The 19,334-nt window shown below is 44.3% G+C and overlaps 2 protein-coding genes across 6 annotated transcripts in view; both read left to right on the forward strand.

Annotated features, from left to right (window-relative positions):
- LOC114212530 (N-acetyllactosaminide beta-1,6-N-acetylglucosaminyl-transferase) overlaps positions 1–19,334 on the forward strand; it is an 89,940-nt gene that overhangs the window by 13,220 nt on the left and 57,386 nt on the right. For 2 of the 5 annotated variants that reach the window (XR_015768377.1, XR_015768376.1), the window contains exon 2: positions 7,028–7,136. The exons of 2 other annotated variants lie outside the window; for them this stretch is intronic. Coding sequence is in view for 1 of the 3 variants with exons in the window: in XM_028107439.1 (XP_027963240.1) it covers positions 7,190–7,335 (146 nt within the window). In the remaining 2 variants the exon portion in view is untranslated. Of the gene's footprint in view, positions 1–7,027; positions 7,137–7,189; positions 7,530–19,334 lie in introns of those variants that run through there. One more of the 5 variants, XM_028107439.1, reaches the window with a different exon arrangement.
- LOC148164161 (N-acetyllactosaminide beta-1,6-N-acetylglucosaminyl-transferase-like) lies at positions 15,348–16,577 on the forward strand. The gene has a single exon (XM_088024218.1). The coding sequence runs from the start codon at positions 15,561–15,563 to the stop codon at positions 16,575–16,577; it is 1,017 nt and encodes a 338-aa protein (XP_087880344.1). The 5' UTR covers positions 15,348–15,560.

Genomic DNA, 19,334 nt, shown 5'->3' on the forward strand with positions numbered 1-19,334 from the left:
TTGTTTTGAGGGTGGAGTGGACTGAGAGATGAAATTGTCCAACCCTGAATTAAGAACACAGGGCATGGCCCCAAATGTTAAGGTTTTTGCCTCCTGAATCCTCTGACTAAGCAATCGGCTAAGACTTATTTAAAAGATGAATAAAACTGGGCGCCCGGCTGGCTCAGTCGGTGGAGCACGAGACCCTTGATCTCCAGGTCGTGAGTTCAAGTCCCATGTTGGGTGTAGAGATTGCTTAAATAAATAAGCTTTAAAGAAAATTCCTTAGGAATAAATAAAGCAACCCATGTAAATGAGACGCAGTTACTGTGATAGGACCCTTTTTCTCTGGGTTTACACAAACCACGATTCCTCCTCTTTTTAAGAAGCAAATGACTCCAATTCCCTCCTTTCTGATAAAACCCTGTGGACTATTTTAGCCCCCATCCTTACCCTCCCTGTTCTTTATAAGGAAGGGTGTGTGCTGGAGTCCTTGTTGGGGTTTCTGCAGCTTTTACTTTTTGTTCCCTCCATTTCTCAAGAGGTGCCCCGTGGCTGTGGTCTCCATTCTGGGGGCGATGCATCGGTCTGTGGTAGGGGCGTTCGGACACCTGGACACTGAGGAGGGAGGTTGTCTCAGTTACCTCAATGTACTGCTCCGAATGCTAATTCTTGGCTTACAGAGCTTGACAAACTCAGGGCAGCGTCTCACAGAGTTTCACAACCAGTTTTTTGCTTTTTTTTTTTTTTTACCTCAGAGGATTCATAAATGTGTCTCTGTAGTTTTCTCCTTATTAGGAATGAAGCGAGCTTCAAATTCCTATAATTTCTGCCATCCTGACTGACCTCCTTCGAGCCTTGGTGAAAAATCATATCAAATTTTTACAGAAGGTAAAGTCCCCCGGTAGAACTTTCCATTCAAATGCCGAGCCATGCACCACTGTTTTTAGCTGCTCTTGGGACTTCTCAGGGCTCAGTCCTGCTCTGGGAGACTCCAGTGTCTTCAGTCTCAGGAATCTGGCAAAAGCAAGGCGAGGGTCAGGATTTAAGGCTCTGCTTGGTTTCTGCTCTGAAGCCATAAAAGGGAAGGTCCGGACGGGAGGGGAAATGAAATCAAGGAGACGGCGGGATTGGGATCGCTCACTACCAACAAAATGTGGGTCCTGAGAGTGGAGACCTTGACTTGCTCTGAAGGTCACAGGGCCCAGCAGAGCCGAATGCATAGCGCAGCTAGAAACAGCTCAGCCTTTTGCCGAAGCGTGTGCAGTGCTTTTAGCTTATTCCCGAGCTATCTCCCATGATAGCAGCCTCTTTGCTGTTGTGCTTGGTGCTCACTGTGGAACTTCCAGCGTCTGCGTGTGCTGATAGGCTGGCGGTGGTTGTAGGTCAGCTACAGATGGATCCTGGCGGCACGCAAGGTCCCAGGCACTTGGTGTCCCTTGGCCAGACAACTCTGGTGGAGAGAGCTTTGTCTCTCTCTATATATACATGTTTTTTATATAGACATATATATATTTCACATATATATATGTCTATATATATATTTATATTTATATGTCTATAGTTCTATATATATGTCTCTATATATGTCTATATTTATATTTCATATATATATATATATATTTTTTTTTTTGGTCCATATTTTTTACAAGTGCCAGACAAATGATTGTTTTCGGTAGATGTCACGGGGTAAAAACGGTGGAAAAGTATTCCCTTAATATACCATTCCCACATTAGACCCCAGATTTCAGAATCTCAGAGGGGCAAACCTTCCACTTGGTATAAAATGTAGGGAAGTGCTGAATCCAGTAACAAGGCACGGATCTCTAGGTAGCATCCTGGTGCTACGTTCATTCTATAAAATGGGGATATTTCCACATTCTAGACGGCCCCAGCATTGGCAGTTTTGTTGCTGTTGGTAATGTACATTTTCTCAAAGAAGAAATTTTCTAGAACAAATGCTTTCTCAAGGAGAAAGCAGAAAGACTTAACATTGATGCTTCATGGATTGAGTCACTTAAGCCTCACAGAAATCCTCTGAGGGAGGGGCGCCTGGGTGGCGCAGTGAGGCGGCAGACTCTTGGTTTCGGCTCAGGTCATGATCTCTGGGTCCTGGTATCGAGCCTCATGTCAGGCTCCCTGTTCAGCAGAGTCTGCTTGGGAATTGCTCTGCCTCTCCCCCAACTCACACGTGCTTTTTCTCCCTCTCTCTCTCAAATAAATAAATCTTGTTTTAAAAAAAGGAAATCCTCCGAGGGAGGTAGATATTATTACCTTCAATTTGCAGGTGCAGAAACTGACACTCCAGAAGGTAAAATGACTTAATTTCTAGGTTTGTGTGACCCCCCACTTCATAATCAGCCTAATCCACCAGGCTGCCCTGCAGAAGTTCCCACAGCTTAAGCAGTGTATTTAATGGAAACATAACTCCAAAAAAAAAAAAAAAAGAGAGAGAGAGAGAGATAAACTGAAAAACAGATTCTTAACTCTGGAGAGCAAATTGATGGTTCCCAAAGGGGAGGTGGTTGGGGAGACGGGTGAAATAGGTGATGGGGATTAAGGACTATACTTGTTGTGATGAGCACTGAGTAACATGGAATTGCTGAATCACTATATCGTATACCTGAAACTAATACAACACTGTATGTGAACTATGCTGGAATTAAAATTTTAAAAATTAAACTAAAAAAAAACATGACTCTGATTATCTAGAAAATGTTTAAAGATCTCAATGAGTTTTTAACCTTTTATTTTAAACTCTTTTCAAAATTATTATACTTACAAGAAGAGTACAGAGCTCTACCCTTCATTCCCACGTCCCCCAACCCATAACATTTTACCACGTTTGCCTTTGCCTTATCTTATCCTTCCCTCTCTCTCTTTTTTTAAAGATTTTATTTATTTGAGAGAGAGAGAGAATGAGAGAGAGAACACGAGAGGGGGGAGGGTCAGAGGGAAAAGCAGACTCCCTGCTGAGCAGGGAGCCCGACGTGGGGCTCGATTGTGGGACTCTAGGATCATGACCTGAGCCGAAGGCAGTCACCCAACCAACTGAGCCACCCAAGCGCCCCCTTCCCTCTCTCTTTTATAAATTTTTCCTAAGCCACTTGTCAATTCCTCCTTACTGCTTCAAACAGTGTTTCCTAACCACAGAGAAACTCCCCTATATGACTAGCGCCACCATCCAGGGACATGTCATTGCTCTTCAAACCACAGACCCTATTCCAGTCTTACTGGTTGTACTAAAAACGTCCTTCATAATCTAGGATCTGAGTAACGATCTCAAGCTGCACTTAGCTGCCCTCCCTCTTTAATCCCCCTTAATTTGGAACCATTTCTCAGCCTGTGTCCCCCCAGCTCTTACTGTTTTTGAAGAGTGCAGTGTTGATGTTTCCTCGTGATTAGATTCAAGTTATGCCTTTTGGGCAAAGATACCAGAAAAATGATGCCATGGAAGCACGCAATGTTTATTTCTTCTAGTAGTGGTGATGTTAACTTTTGTCTCTGGGGTAAGGTACTAACTGCCAATTGCTTCCCTATAAAGTTAATCAGTAAGATTTTGTATTTATTACTACGTCATTAATAAGCATTTTGCGTGGAGACCGTTTGAGACTCTTCAGATACACTGTTCTTCATGAAACGTTCACTCCCCAGTTCTACCATCCACTGATGGTTCTTGCCTGGCTCAATTATTATTGTGTGGTTGCCAAAATATGATTTTTTCCTAACTCCCTCTTTCTATGTCTATTAGTTGACATTCATCTATAAGGTAGATGTGTTTGTTTATTTATATCCCTATGGACACGGATTCCCATTTTACTCAGTGTGTTATAATCCATTACAATTTTTACCTATTTTGCTGCTGAAATTGTCTCAGACTCAGCCAGTGGGGGCCCCTTCAAGGTGATTTTTGAATCCCTTCAACCAACCCCATTATTCTTTGAGCACTTCCTTACTTGTACTAAACCTGCCCCCTGTCTTGGAATCAGCCATTTTCTTCAAGGAACCCTGGTTCCATTTCATGGAGAATATTTAGAAACCAAGGTCTGGGCACTCAAGGGCGTTATTACTTCTATGCCCTCTCAGGGCATAGAGCTAGGAAAAAAATATATATGTATGGGTACCCATAATGTCTGTATATACGCATGACACACATCTGTACAAACATGCACTCCACGTCACTCACACATTCACACACATACCCATCTATATCTTAGCTTTTCGAGTAGATATTCAAACCACAAGTGCACACTGATATCTGCACTTCTGATCCACCAACACAGGGTCGATCCCCTCCATTTCCTTCCCTGGCAGTGAGGGACCCAGCCCGCTGTTCTCCTCACTGTATTCACTTAGGGGCTTGCTTCCACTCTGTGAAACCAGTCCTCCCCCTCACGGTGCTCAGCAGCAATCCTGCTCCCAGGAGCCACCGCCCACTAGCTGCAGCTTTGGCTCCTGGGGAGGAGTTCTGAATGATTTCTTTTCTTTTTTTTTTTTTTAAAGATTTTATTTATTTATTTGAGAGAGAGAGAGCACGTGAGAGGGGGGAGGGCCAGAGGGAGAAGCAGACTCCCCGCCGAGCAGGGAGCCCGATGCGGGACTCGATCCCGGGACTCCGGGACCATGACCTGAGCCGAAGGCAGTCGCTTAACCAACTGGGCTACCCAGGCGCCCTGAATGATTTTGATAACATCATAAATGTACTTGTATTGGGAGGCAGGTAAATATGGAAATATGTAAAATACAAAGTTAGGCTCCAACTCTACCTGATTTCATGAACTTGGGTAATTTGGGGACCTCTCTGAGTCTTACTTGCTCATCTGTAACAGGGGGATAATAATAGTGCTTACTTCACTGGGTTGCTGTGAGCATTAATGATGTCCTGCATGAAAGAGTGACCAAATACTTGGCACCTGACAAGTATTCTCTCAATGTTATCTTTTATTAGTGTTACAGCAGTCAGAGCCCCAGCAAGAAACAGATAGCATGCTTAGATTAGGCTAATCAAAGGGTGCCTGAGTGGCTCAGTTGCTTGAGCCTCGGCCTCTTGGTTTTGGCTCAGGTCATGTGATCTCAGGGTCATGAGATCGAGCCCCACATTGGGCTCTGTGCTCAGCAAGGAGTCTGCTTGAGATTCTCTCTCTCTCTCTCTCCCTTCTCCTCTGTCCCTCCCGCCACCTTCATGCACGCACGTGCTCTCGTGCACTCTCTCTCTCAAATAAATACATAAAATCTTTAAATTAGGCTAATCAAGAAAGACTTACCCAAGGGACTCTGTGGGCAGAGTGGAGGGAAACTATAAAGAGTATGGTAATACCCAGGGCCAGTAATAGTGGAACTATTGTTACCACTTCTAGACCTGAAAGAAGGAGTGCTTGGAAAAGGTGTTGTGGACTGGGCTCCTTTGTGAAGAACTTCAGTCAAAGGAGGCAGCTATCCTGCTGTGACTGGCAAGAGAGGAGCTGGGGAGCAAACACCTTGAGCTCTCTCTCCTGCCCAGCCAGGGCCAGAGCTGCTTGATACACTCCCTATAAGTCAGCCCTCCTGCAGGGTGGAGAACAGAGGGAGGGACCTAAAAGGGCCAAATGGAGGGGTGCCTGGCTACTCAGTGGGTAGAGCAGTGACTCTTGATCTCAAGGCTGTGAGTTTGAGCCCCATATTGGGTATAAAGTTTACTTAAAAATAACATCTTTATTTATTTATTTTTAAATTACTATTATTATTTTTTGAGTAGTTTCCATGCCCAGTATGGAGCCCAATGCAGGGCTTGAACTCACAACCCTGAGATCAAGACCAGAGTTGAGAGCAAGAGTTGGACATCCAATCAACTGAGCCACCCAGGCACCCCAAAAATAAAATCTTAAAAAAATAAAAGGGCCGAATGGAAGGTATTAACTCTGTTTTTCAAGTTGAGGGGGTGAGGGTATGTTTTGGTCAAACAGGTAACTGATTCTGACGGAATTCTTGCAATAGTGTATCAAACCCCTGTCAAATGTATCAGTCATGTGGATGGTCTCACACCTAGTCCTCCTGAGAAAGGAAAGCTTAAAAACAAACAAACAAACAAACAAACAAACAAACAAAAAAAAACCTTAGCAGAAGTCACCAGGACAGCCGGTGTCTGAGGATGGGGAAGGGCTGGGAATCCAGGAAGCATGAAGCAAGCTCTGAGCACCTGGCATCCCCAAGTCAGATCAGAACAGAGGAAGGAGTGCTTTGGGCGTGGGGAATTGTTCTCTGCAGAAAGAGAAGAGAGAGGGATGGTACACGGGGCCTCTATTCCTCCAGATTGTTACCAAGCACCTGGTAATTAGTTCAGGGGCCAGACCTCAGGAACCCAGTTCAGCCTAGGCCAGGAATTCCCTAGATCCTGCCTTCTACTTGTGACCAGTCAGAACATGCAGAAATGTGGTCACCCAAAGAGGGGAGGGAGGGATGGAGTTTGGAAATCAATCATAATATGTGCCGTAAGGAAAAGATTTGTCTAGATGGTTTTTCTGAGCTATAGAAAAAAGAAGCTGAAAGGAAAGGAAAGGACATTTCATGTTTCTGTCCTTTGTGCTTTCTCAACACTGCTGCTTGATTGAACTTAAATCAGAAAATAGAAGTGTTGGAGAAAAGGAATGCCTGTGTCTCACTGGAAGTGAGCCCAGACCCCGTTCCTCCTCATGATCTCTCCACGAAGACCATCTCGGTGCTATGCCATTCCTGGGCCTGCCTGATGGGGCACAAGATGGCACAGACACCCCCATTCCAGTCCCGGGTCACCCCTCCCCACTGAGTGACCCCGGGCTGGAAGGTCCCTGAGTCTCAGTTCCTCATTGGGCAGGTAGGGGTGATAGCCCCGGATGCCAGCTATCAGCTTTGTCATTCATACATTTGGTTTGTCTCTGTGGGTGCCTCCTCCATCCACATCTGTTCCAGGTGACAGGCGCCCTAAGGGCTAGCACTCAGCAATGTGCTGTTGAGCACAAAGGGCTTTTGAATTTTTGACCTCCTGTTCTGTTTTCTCTTGACTCCTTTTCTTCTGGACGTTTCTCACTGGCAGGAAGGAGAGGTGGCCGGCTGGGTCGTGGCCCAGGGTGGCTGGTGTCAGGAACCAGACTGGAGACACCCGTAGCAGTCCGACTGCTTGAGGAAGAAGTGAGCGGGCTCTGGTATGTGTCTGCCGAGTTTTTGGTCACCCTGGGTAATAACCCATAAATATTAGTTATTCCAGGACGCCTGATCCTAGAAGATCCTAGAAGGACCTACTCACCTAGAAGACTCACCTGGCAGAGATTTTCTGGGAGAAGGACCATGACTCATTTCATTCATTCATTCATTCATTCATTCATTTTTGGTGAAGAGTTGTAGAACATGGGAAAGTGCACAGATTAAGAGTGTTCAGCATGGTACAGTTTCACCCACTGAGCACACCCAAGTAACAACCATCAAGACACAGAACATGACCTGCCTCCCCGTCACTATCCTGATGTCTAACACCACAGATTACTTTTTCCTGCTTTTGTCCTGTATATACATGGAAATAAACAGCATGTACTCTTTTTCTCTCTGGCTTTTTTTGCTCCATGTTATGTCTATGAGATTCACTTTTTGTGTTGCAAGCAGTTACATTTTTTCATTCTCATTGCCTTGTAGAGAGAAGGAGGTGCATGAGGTGAGGAGGGATGGTTTTGCCCCCCCAGGGAACATTTGGAGATATCTGAAAATACTTTTGGTTGTTACAATTTGCAGTTAGGGGCAAGGGATGCTACTGGCACTTAGTGGGTCAAGGCCAGAGATGCTGCGAAACATCCTACAATGCACAGGGCAACCCCCACAACAGGCATATTCACCCCAAAATGCCAGTTGTGCCAAGGTTGAGAAACCCTGATGGGCATTTGGGTCTGTTGTGAATATGGCTGCAGTGAATACAGAGTTGTATGGCCTTTGATAAACGTGGATGCATTTCTGTTGAGTAAATCCCCGGGAATGGCATTACTGGGTCAGAGCACCTGCCTCTGCTCAAATTTGGTAGATCCTGCATTTCCCAGCGCTGTGTTCATTCACACTTTGACCAGCCACACGTGAGATTCAGGTTGTCCCACATCTGCCCCCAATAATTGCTATTTTCTGCTTCTCTCTCTCTCTTTTGGGGGGTTGTTGTTGTTTATTTTTATTTATTTTTTTAAAGATTTTATTTACTTATTTTAGAGAGTTCATGTGAGGAGGGAGAGGAGCAGACGGGGAGAGGGACAAGTAGACTCCACACTGAGCATGGAGCCTGACGTGGGGCTGGATCTCATGACCCTAAGTTCATGATCTGAGCCAAAATCAAGAATCCTGACGCTTAAGGCATTTGGGGCAGGACTCTTGCAACTAGGGCTTCTCTCTCTCTCTCTTTTTTTCAGAGAGTGAGGTTGGGTAGGGACAGAGGGGGAGAGAGAATCTCAAGCAGACTCCTTGCTGAGCATGGAGCCCAAGGCAGGGCCAATCTCATGACCCTGAACTGAAATCAAGAGTCAGCCACTTAACTGACTGATCCGCCCAGGCGCCCCTGGACTTTTGTCATTTAAAGAGCAGCAAACGGTACCTTTCTGGACGTCCATTTTCTTCCATTCTTCCTGGGGGTGCTGATAAGCTTTCCATAGTAAATTTTATGCAAGGGATCAGATTATCCACCATTTGAGTTCATGTTTATTAAGTATTTTCCAAATTGTGCAATATTGTTGTCCCCAAAACTTTGGTTGTTTTGTTTTGTTTGTTTTTTATGGTAAATGGCTTAGTCACAGGAAAATAGATCAGGTAGAGTCATTGAGGAAAAACAAAACCAAAGAATTCTGGTCTTTGATCTATTGGTTCTCAAACAGTTGGTCCCAAGAGCTTGTTAGAAACACGGATTGTTGGGGCGCCTGGGTGACTCAGTCGGTGAAGCGTCCAACTCTTGGTTTTGTATCAGGTCATGATCTCAGGGTGGTGAGATCAAGCCCCACATCAGGCTCCACACTCAGTGCAGGGTCTGCTTGAGTTTCTCTCTCCTCTTTCTATCCTTCCCCACCCCTCTCAAATAAATAAATCAACCTAAAAAAAGAAGAAAGAAAGAAAGAAAGAAAGAGAGAGAGAGAGAGAGAGAGAGAGAGAAAGAAAGAAAGAAAGAAAGAAAGAAAGAAAGAAAGAAAGAAAGAAAGAAAGAAAGAAAGAAAGAAAGAAAGAAAGAAAAAGAAAGAAAGGAAAAGAAAGAAAGAAATGCAGATCATTAAGTTCCACCTGGAACTTACTGACCACTTGGGGTGTGGGCCCTGCAACCTATATTTTTCACAACCCCTCCAGGGGATGGGATGCTTCACAGAAGTTTGCATACTTTTGATCTGGACAATCCTTATCCCTAAGCCACAGACACACCTAGTTTGGCTGAATACTTTTAGAAACAAATGTTTTGGTTCTTCCAGGGTTAAGCAGTTTACTTCCCCATGTAAATTCAGTAGTAAGTTTCCTCTTGGAATGTTAATATGCTGTGACTTATTTGGGGTAATTTCGTTTTCATTTTCTAAGCCTCCAAATTTCAGGCTCTTCCTATTTCCAGCTGATACATTTATGCTATCAGAACGTTGCTGCCTATCTGTGCGTGCTTGGGCACTTGCCTGTTTGAATATGTATATGCTATCTTTTGCAAGTATTTGCATAGCATCCTTTAACATCCAGGAAGTGTTTCCATATAACTTTGCTCCATCAAAATCAGATGCAGATCAGTTCAGCTCACATCACCATGATACGGTGTAGCATAACCATCCTCTGGACCTGATCTCTAGGTCTTAAAATTCTGCATATTAAACTTCTTCCCTCCTCTGAGATGAGGGTTTGAAATAATGCTTTGGGTTCCATGGATCTAGACAACAAATTCTTCTGTTGCTAATTCGATGAATGGTATAGAAAGCATAATAATTGGGTCTCAGGAGAAGGTGGATTTTTCCCCAGAGAACCCTCAGTTATGGGAGTTGTTGTTTTAGTTGAAGATGTATTTTGGAAATGTCTTCTTTCTTCTCTTTAATATCGTGATCATCATCATGAAAGAGAAAACCAAAAACCTCCATTTACAAACTATCTGGCCACCAGAACAGAATTACATAGTTGGCTGTCCGAAGTGAATTGGATTGTCACCATTCTTTACTTTCCTGTGAATTACCCTTAGCTCAATTAAAAATAAATCCCTGAGTCATTTGACCTGCTTCAGTAACAAAGGAAACCACACAAAAATGACCTTCCAAAGGACACCCATCAGTGAGCCCAAGAAATGATAACGTCTCACCTCATTCACTCAAACTTTTCAGCCACGGGACTTAAGCTCTCAATGTTACTTCTATAAACTTCATCAGACCCTGTCCTTGAGGGGCCCTTTCTGCTGTTATTTAACATTTTAAATGTGGTCTGCCTGCTCAAGCCTGTGTTCCCTCCATTTCTTTCCCAACTAAAGGACAGCAGTTAATTGAGAATGGAAAAACCAATCCCAAAACAATTATGAAACCATAATGAAGTTTTCATCAATACATGCAATTAAAGAAAAGGTGTGTGAGGAATTGCAAAAGAGTTCAGGGCCGATGTGATACATTCATAGTTAGGTCTCTGCAGGTATGCTCAAGGAATACTGGAACAGTAAAATCACAACTCGTGGAGGGTTCTCCTAGCCTTTGCTGTTCTAATTTACAAATTAGAACAAGTGGCAAATATAGGTTTTAACAGTCCTTTTTCCATAGCTGGAAATGGTACTTTTCCAAATGTCCAGATGATTCTGGACCCATTCAACAAGCATTGAACACGGTGTGTGCCAAATGGCTCACCTTCCAGAACATGAGGGAAGGCTGTTCGAGTTGCTGGACCATGACAGGAACAAGGGGAAAATGTCCCCACTCTACTGAGCTCATCCTCTAACCGTGACTGGTACTCTGAAGTCAGGGTTAGCTGATAAGAAGGTTTTTATCTGCTGCTAAGCCAGAGAAGTTCCAGATTCACAACTCGGCCCCAGGAAATTTCTCCACATTGGGCTTTCTTGTTCTTCTGTTCTTGCTCTATCTTGTAATCTCTCCAGGTGGAATGCCTTCTCTATGTTCTGAGGGTCAGAATCCACCCACTGGAAGCCTTTTCTCACCGTCCCAGTTCCAAGGGAGCTTTTTTCCCCTCTGAGCTTCCATCACATTTACTGGATGTCCTCTTGTTTGGAACCGATCCACAGTCTTCTGTGTTTTGCCGGTCACGTATTTTCAGCTGTATGTATTTTGAATCCTAGTGAAGATGGAATTTCCTACAGGACAGGGGCCATTCCTCACACTTCCTGCATTCTGTCACTGCTGCTTAGCGGATTCACCATACAAATACTGAATTATAGCTCATTTTAGCTAAAAGGGACTATAGACAACATCCTTTTTATTTTATTTTTTTTTTCAAAGATTTTATTTATTTATTTGACAGAGAGACACAGAGAGAGCAGGAACACGAGCAGGGGGAGTGGGAGAGGGAGAAGCAGGCTTCCCGCGGAGCAGGGAGCCCCATGCAGGGCTCGATCCCAGGACCCTGGGATCATGACCTGAGCCGAAGGCAGACGCTTAACGACTGAGCCACCCAGGCGCCCGACAACATCCTTTTTAAAGATGAAGCAAATAGGGACCTAAGACCACATACTCGGTTAAAGTTAGAAAAGGGACTAAGATCCAGTGTCCTGATTTTTGCACCATGTGAGCACTATTGCCCTGTTAGTAATGTTGTGAGGGTTAATAGTCAGCCCTTGTTCGTTTGTGGTTTTTTTTAAGATTTTTTATTTATTCATTTGACAGAGAGAGAAAGAGAGAGCAAGTAAAGAGCATGAGCAGAGGGGAGGGCCAGAGGGAGAGGGAGAAGCAGACTCCCGGCTGAGCAGGGAGCCAGACAGGGCGCTGGATCCCAGGACCCTGGGATCATGACCTGCAACCACCTGAGTCACCCAGGCGCCCCTGGACAACCTTTCTTGACACATAAGTGAAAACATTATCTTGCATAGTTTCCCACAGAAACTTGATCGAAAGTTGTGGGTTTTTTAATGTCATTTAATCTACCTGGTCAATCAATCTGGTCAGACTCTTAATCATAGGAAACAAACTGAGGGTTGCCGGAGGGGAAAGTGGCAGAGGGATAGGGTATCTAGGTGATGGACATTAAGGAGGGCACGTGATGTAATGAGCACTGGGTGTTATGTAAGACTGATCACAGGCCTGTACTTCTGAAACCAATAATACATTAGATGTTAATTAATTGGAAAAAATTAATTAATTAATCAGAAAAAAAAACAAGAAAGAAAATAAAATGAATCCGGTCAGAGTTTTTGTTTGTCAAAATAAAAGATACCAGTTCCTTTGTTCCCAATTCCAGTTAAGAGTGCATTTACCTATGGCTACCTGGAACCATGGGGGATGTGGACTCCCTTCATTCATTCATTCATTCATTCATTGAACACATACAAACAGGTAAATAAATAGTATAAATATGGTAACATACATATTTCTACATTACAAGGTTGAACGAATGGAAAAGTAAGTCTAGACTTCCCACTGATTCCCAGCCCATGAATTCCTTAGTGACCCTGGGACTTTAAATCCTTCTTCTATCTGTATTTTTTTAAGAAAAAACCCCAAAGCTGCAGCAGCTGATGTTCTGTGAGTATTTACACGACTAAATCCCCATTAAAGCCTCAGGGTTGTTTCTAGGAAACATCGTTAATGAATACATAAATAATGGACTTATTTATTATTTGTTATTATTATCAGTGGGTGCAGTATACATGTATGGGCTGATGAATACTTCCTCACCGCGATTTATTTTGCTCTTGGTCCTCCCTTATCTGGCACGGGTGGCCTGGGAGCACTCCTCCATCTAAAAGTGTCCTTGGTGGTGCTCCTTTGCAGCAAGATGGAAGCCCAGTTTCTCACGCAAGGTCCTTTACGACAGTCTGGTGAGCCATGATATGTGTGGTGCCGCCCCCTTCAACGCTGTCCTCTTTGACACGGAAAGCGTAAGGCTGCTGAGGTGTCAGAGGATCTTCTTCCGTTCCCTTGATGATTTCTCTATTTCATAGAGATTCTGAGTCTTCTATCATTTCCAAGAAAGGATACTCTCTTCATTTGGGGGCTGTGTTCTAAGATAGCTCCAGAGCTGGAAGAATTATCTACAGCTGTACAAAAAATAAAAACTGGATGGAATAAAGAGCAAGTGCTGATGGTGGCCCCAGGGGAGGGTAAGCATGGCTCCCCTGATTAATTGGCTAGCTGGGGAATAACTGCTTCCAAAGTGAGTGACAAGGCTCAGTTGCTAGGCCTACAGGTGCCCACCTGGTCCTTGCCTGCAGTCAAAGGCGGAGAGGGAGGGAAGGCTGAGCTGGTCAGTCTCGGTAGCAAAAAAACACATGGTGTCTGTTCTGGGTAAACCGCTCTTATGGCCTATTAGGAAGGAAAGGTAACCATTTCAGCCTTTCTGTGTTTTGACATGCGGTTTCTTAAAAAGTTCTCCTGTGGGTTTTATTTTTTTGTGTTTTGTTTTATTTTTTTCTTAAATACCAGAACCTGGGGGTGGGGAAAGTTGGACCAAGGGCAGCCAAAAGGGCAGAGAGGGAAAACAGCTATATTTTAAACACACAAACAATGCCATTGGAAGTAATAGATTGAATACAGAAACATTAGGATAGCCCCTAATTCGGCTGGTGTGTATTTCTTAATATAATGGCATTATTAGTCTGTTCCCAAGCCTGTGTAGATCCGAGCTCCTGTGTTAATGGCCAGTTGGAAACAATAATGTAAACAGTCTCTGTTGGCCTAATTAAGTCATGCATCTGCACCCTGAACACTTTGTCAGGCCGCAAATATATTAATATTCATTCTAAGCCAAAAGGCTTTTCCAAACTAGATACTGAAATGACTGTCTGTTGTTCTGAAATAAAATACACAATAACCTAATACTTAAAGGTATAATTTGGAAAAAGAAGCTTGGGATTGACTTTTCCATTATCATGCACTTTGCCGTCATTTTCTTTGCTTTATTCCGTGGAAGACACTAAGAATTAGATTTATCTGTTTTACCCACATAATGGCTACATTTTCTTTTTTCTACTTTGCCTAAAAATCTGAAGGTGGGTTCTACATGGAGTTTATTTGTGACAGGTCTTAAAGAATGAGAAGGATTTAGTAAAGGGGAGAGGAAAATAAGGTACGAGTTGGAAGAACGAAAAATAAGAACAATGGAAACTAGCAGAAAGAAAAGATACAGAGGGGCGCCTGGCTGGCTCGGTCAGTGGAGTGTGCGGCTCTTGATGTCGGGGGTTCTTGAGTTCGAGCCCTGTGTTGGGCATAGAGTTTACTTAAAAACAAACCAACAATACAATGTGCTCAGGAAGTCTATCACTTGGAGCATGGTGCCTCGAATGGCGGGGGCTCACATTGTTTTTCCATCCAGGCGCCCCAAAGAGCTTGATATTCTTTAGCCAAAACACTACCCTTTACAGGTGGGGGAAAACAGCCATGCTTTTCCTAGGTGGTCAATAAGCCTGACTGGGCAGGTATGAAGTACTTCTCTGAGTATTAGATGATGTTCTCCGGGTGTTTAAGAGCTGAGTGCCCCCCAGGTCCCCTAATCTGAACATCATTTGTGGCCAGGATTCAAGTTCTTTCCAGGGAAACTTTAAAGGCTTAAGTAAATCAGGGGATGTAGCTTGGGACTTGCTCGTGTGACAAGCACTGCCGTGAATGCTGGATGCCGTAAGGGTGGGCAAGGGGCTGGCACCCGATCTCAAAGTCACGGCCCCAGGGAGCCTGCGTTTTCAGGTCCCCTAGGAATGGGAGTCCCGTAATCTCTTGTTTTCCTAAAGGGTAGGGCAGGACCCGAAAGCACTACAAAGGAGCCGGGATGGATGCTGTTGTTTTTTTTCTTTTAGATATTGTCACTTTTGTCATTAGAGCATGTTTTTCATGAAAGCATTTGCGCACGGAGGCCACATTACATCCCGTGGATTGGACTGGAAGGGCCGAGGGGCCAGGTGTTGCCATGAGCAGCCGGGGTGGGGGTGGGGTGGGGGGGGAGCGCCGCCGCCTGCGGGTGACTAGCAGGAAACAGCACGCCTGCCAGAACACATTATTTCAACTTTGGCTTTCACGGCGCTAATCCCCTGAATGGCAGAAACCAGGGGGTGCGAAGGGGAAACACACGGGAACTCAAAGAAAAGACATCTGAGAAGCTCATCCTGCAGCGGAAAGGAGTTGCCGGAGAGATCGGGGGCCACAGCGAGCAGATGCGGGCAGGGAGGCAGAGGGAGGGAAAAGGCCGGGCTTCGGGAACCTGCCGCTGGGCTTTAGACAAAGGCCCTCTGAGAAGCAGAGGAGGAGGCGGGACCAGTTACTAATATCAGCACGGGGACGGCCGGAGCCAGCAGCCGGACTGCAGGCATGAAACGGAATCAATTCCCAGCGTCTCCTTCAGGCTAGGAATTACTGGAGTATGTACCAAACTAAGAACTCAGAGGAAAAAGTAAGTTTGGGGAAGGACTTCCAGATTTTGCCCGGCTTTGAAATCTTGCTCCTCTGTGAGGCATGCCTTCGATGCGTTACCTCTTTATAGTTTCTGTTTCTTGCGTAATCATTTTTATTGTGTTCTACGTGCTCAGTTTTGGGGGCGAGCAAAGCTTCCAGAGGCTGAATAACTCAGACACTTTGATGCTGACTCAAGTTTGCGCATCCTTTGTCAGAGGCAAAACACCTTTCCTGTGGAGAAACAAACTGATAATGTATGAGAAGTCTTCTTGCAAGGATTACCTGACCCAAAGCCACTACATCACGGCCCCTTTATCTAAAGAAGAAGCTGAATTTCCTTTGGCATATATTATGGCCATCCATCACAATTTTGATACCTTTGCAAGGCTCTTTAGAGCTATTTACATGCCTCAGAATGTCTACTGTGTTCATGTGGATGAAAAGGCGACCGTTGAATTTAAAGATTCAGTGGAGCAATTACTGAGCTGCTTCCCAAATGCTTTCCTGGCTTCCAAGATGGAGCCAGTTGTCTATGGGGGGATCTCCAGGCTCCAGGCTGACCTGAACTGCATCAAAGACCTCTCGGTGTCCAAGGTACCCTGGAAGTACGCTATCAACACGTGCGGGCAAGACTTCCCCCTGAAAACCAACAAGGAGATAGTTCGGTATCTGAAAGGCTTTAAAGGGAAAAACATTACCCCCGGGGTGCTGCCCCCAGCTCACGCTATTGGACGGACTAAATTCGTCCACCGGGAGCACCTGGGCAAAGAGCTTTCCTATGTGATCAGAACCACAAAGCTGAAACCACCTCCTCCCCATAACCTCACCATTTACTTTGGCTCTGCCTATGTTGCTCTATCCAGAGAGTTCACCGACTTTGTCCTCCACGACCCACGGGCTGTTGACTTGTTCCACTGGTCCAAAGACACTTTCAGCCCCGATGAACATTTCTGGGTGACGCTCAATAGGATCCCAGGTATGTGTGGTTGCGTGTTTCACGTGACGTCAACGTGCTGTACTTCGAAAGGCTTCTCAAGAGCCTGCTCCTTTTTAGTGGACATAGAAGATGAAAAGTGAAATCCATAGTTCTCCCTCTAATCCTTTCCAGATGCAGAATCGTGGTCTAGCATGGCCAAGTAATACTTTTGAGTGGTATTGCTTTACAACTGATCAATTTCTTTTGCATTCATCTTATGAAAACTTTACCACAATAGGCATTACTTTCTTGGTCCCCGGTGGTGTTCTTGCTTTCCCCCAAATTTGTCAGACTCGCTCTTACCTCAGGGTCTTTGCCTCAGCCATTCTCCTTCCTACCCCCAGACCTGCACAGGCACCTCGTCAGCCGGATGTTACAGGTCACAGAGGCTGAGCTGACCACCCCACCCTATTTTTCTTTCAAAGGAATTTGGAATAATCACTTTTTTTATTTGGAATAATCATATTTACTTATTTGCATGGGTTTGTTCTTGGCCTTCTCTGTATTATTAGCGCCATGATGTTGGGGTCATTTTCTATCTTGTTAACTGCTGCATCCTCAATGCTTAGAACACATAGTAAATGGTCGATAAATTCGATAAATGATTGAGTAATGAAATGAATGAATAAATGACCAAGCATAAGGCTTTACACCATAGTTGCCTCCCTAAGACCTAGTGAGTTGAGAAATATTTGGATTCATGCATATACTATATCACATGTATAGAGTTGGTTGTTTTTTTGTTGTTGTTTTTTTTAACATTTTACTTCAGATCAATAAGGAGATTCTAGGAGCAGCTCCTTCTTCTCTCAACAAAACATTTCTACCTTTACCAATGGACCAGATCAGTTATTTTTAAAACTACATAAACCGTGATAGGATTTCTTCTGAAGGAAACCGCATGCTTTGGACTCAATGAAAAATACAAAATGGATCTCTGATGAACTCAACAGCATTATTATAGCAAGAGAAAAGCAATCATTGTTCTGGTTTTGGGGGGCTGCCAACTTGGAAATACTGGTCGGTGCTCTCAGGCTGCAGGGCAGAGCCTGCTGGGCAATAAACATGCCAACATTCTCTGGAAAATACCGTGTTTGGTCTGTGAATTCCAGGGTGACTGGCCTGTTGAATAGGGTTTGCTCTTGTACTGTGAGCTTGGGCTCTCCTGACCTCCCCTCTCTGTCTGGCCCCCATCTTTTCTCCTCTTGTCTGCTGTTCCATCATTGGCATATAATTTGGGAGCATTAGGTACGTCGAGCTGATTTTCATATTTAAGTATGTAGTCCCTTTCTATTCTCACTATTCCCTTTTGATTAATAAAAAGTCAGTACTATGTATGTGGTTCCTTACATATGGTTTGAGGTGAGGGCATTTTGTTAACTTAACAAAAGCCTGAATCATCACTTTTTAAAAGAAGAAAAATGTGGATTGGGGCTGGTGTTAAATGTCTGTGGTTATTGTGACAGGTGGATGATCAATCGTCTCAATGTCAAATCAACAGAAGAAAACCAAGGGAAAAAAGAATCTTTCACCTCCCTCCTTTTTCTTTTTCTTCCCCTTAGTCTCTTTCTCCTTTCCAGCCATGTCAAATAGACAAGGTGGGAGACCAAGATGGTTACGTAGATAAGCCCAGGAGAGGAAACCATTTTTGCTATAGGTTTGTGGTGTGGTACGCTTGCTGGCTTCTGCCCTCTCGGAGTGACCCTGTCACTCCATGTAAATCACATAACCTCTTGGAACCTTAAATCTCCCCAACTACCAAATGAGGGCCCAGGTAAGAAGACCCCCCTTTGTCTCTACCTATGCCTTTCCTTGCAGAAGACACATTGCCCAGCACCGTATAAACACCTGGCACGCGACTATCAGGAATTTGTAGGAAGGTAGAAATAAATGTTGGTGAGTCAGGATTCTCAGTTGCCCATTAGCCTTGGCGAATGTATTCCATTTCCTTCGGAGGTGAGAGCTCCACCATGAGCATCCCCCAGGGAGGAAGGCAAGCACAGCCCAGAATCAGTGATCCCTCAGGTCTGATTCTGCAAGGGATGCTTTTCAGGATAGCATGACATCTCCTGCGGCTTTGACTCCTTTCTTAGATGCTGAATGGCATCCTGGTTCAGGGAGAAAGCAGAAGGATATCCTGCTTATAGGTGGGGCTTCCTGAATTGCAAGTTATTTTTTTAAAAAAACAAATCATCAAACGCTCTAGCCCATGTTGGGTGTCTCCATCTTCAAAGGCAATGTAAAATCCAATCACACACTCAGGGAGCTACCGGGTTTTAAGCTCGACTATTCCTTGTGACTTAAGATTTAGTGTGTGAATGGGGTTCTTTGCTACCAGACAACTTCGAATGATATCAGCTCTTCTGTTTTCAATGTCATGTGAAAAGAGGAAAAGTCCTTCAGCAAGTAGGGTGTTGACATCTTTTTTGCAAAATGTGCAAGTAGAGATAGTGTTGTTCCTTTCCTCCCTCAAACGTTCCTTCCTCTCTTTCTCCTACCATCCTCAATTAAAGTGGTTGTGTTAGAAAGACCATGCCGGGGTGCCTCAGTTTCCCCAAATCACCCACCAAAGTAACAAGACCACGAAAATGGCTAGTTCCCTCTAATGAGATGACATCAGAAAACCAAGTGAAAATAGTTTAAAGTTGGTGAGACTCAGTGGAAAGTATATTCACAGAGGTAGCCCTGAATCACATAGCTTCACTGGCTTTTTTTTTCCTCCCATGTTATCTTTCTATTGAGAAAATGATTTCTCTCTTGGTTTTCAACACTTCAACTTTTTCCATTCTGCACTGGAATTAGAAATGGTATCGAAACAAGCCAGAAAGAGTCCCTTGGGGAAGAGGCCCCAGTCTCTC

Source organism: Eumetopias jubatus, unplaced genomic scaffold (genome assembly GCF_037043125.1).
Source record: "Eumetopias jubatus isolate StellerSeaLion01/CBP00866 unplaced genomic scaffold, mEumJub1_p1.0 scaffold_6, whole genome shotgun sequence".
Taxonomy (NCBI): domain Eukaryota; kingdom Metazoa; phylum Chordata; class Mammalia; order Carnivora; family Otariidae; genus Eumetopias; species Eumetopias jubatus.

What these genes read in the sequence shown, in the direction of transcription:
- LOC148164161 (XM_088024218.1), top strand. Translation starts at nt 15,561, where the DNA reads ATGCCTTCGATGCGTTACCTCTTTATAGTTTCTGTTTCTTGCGTAATC.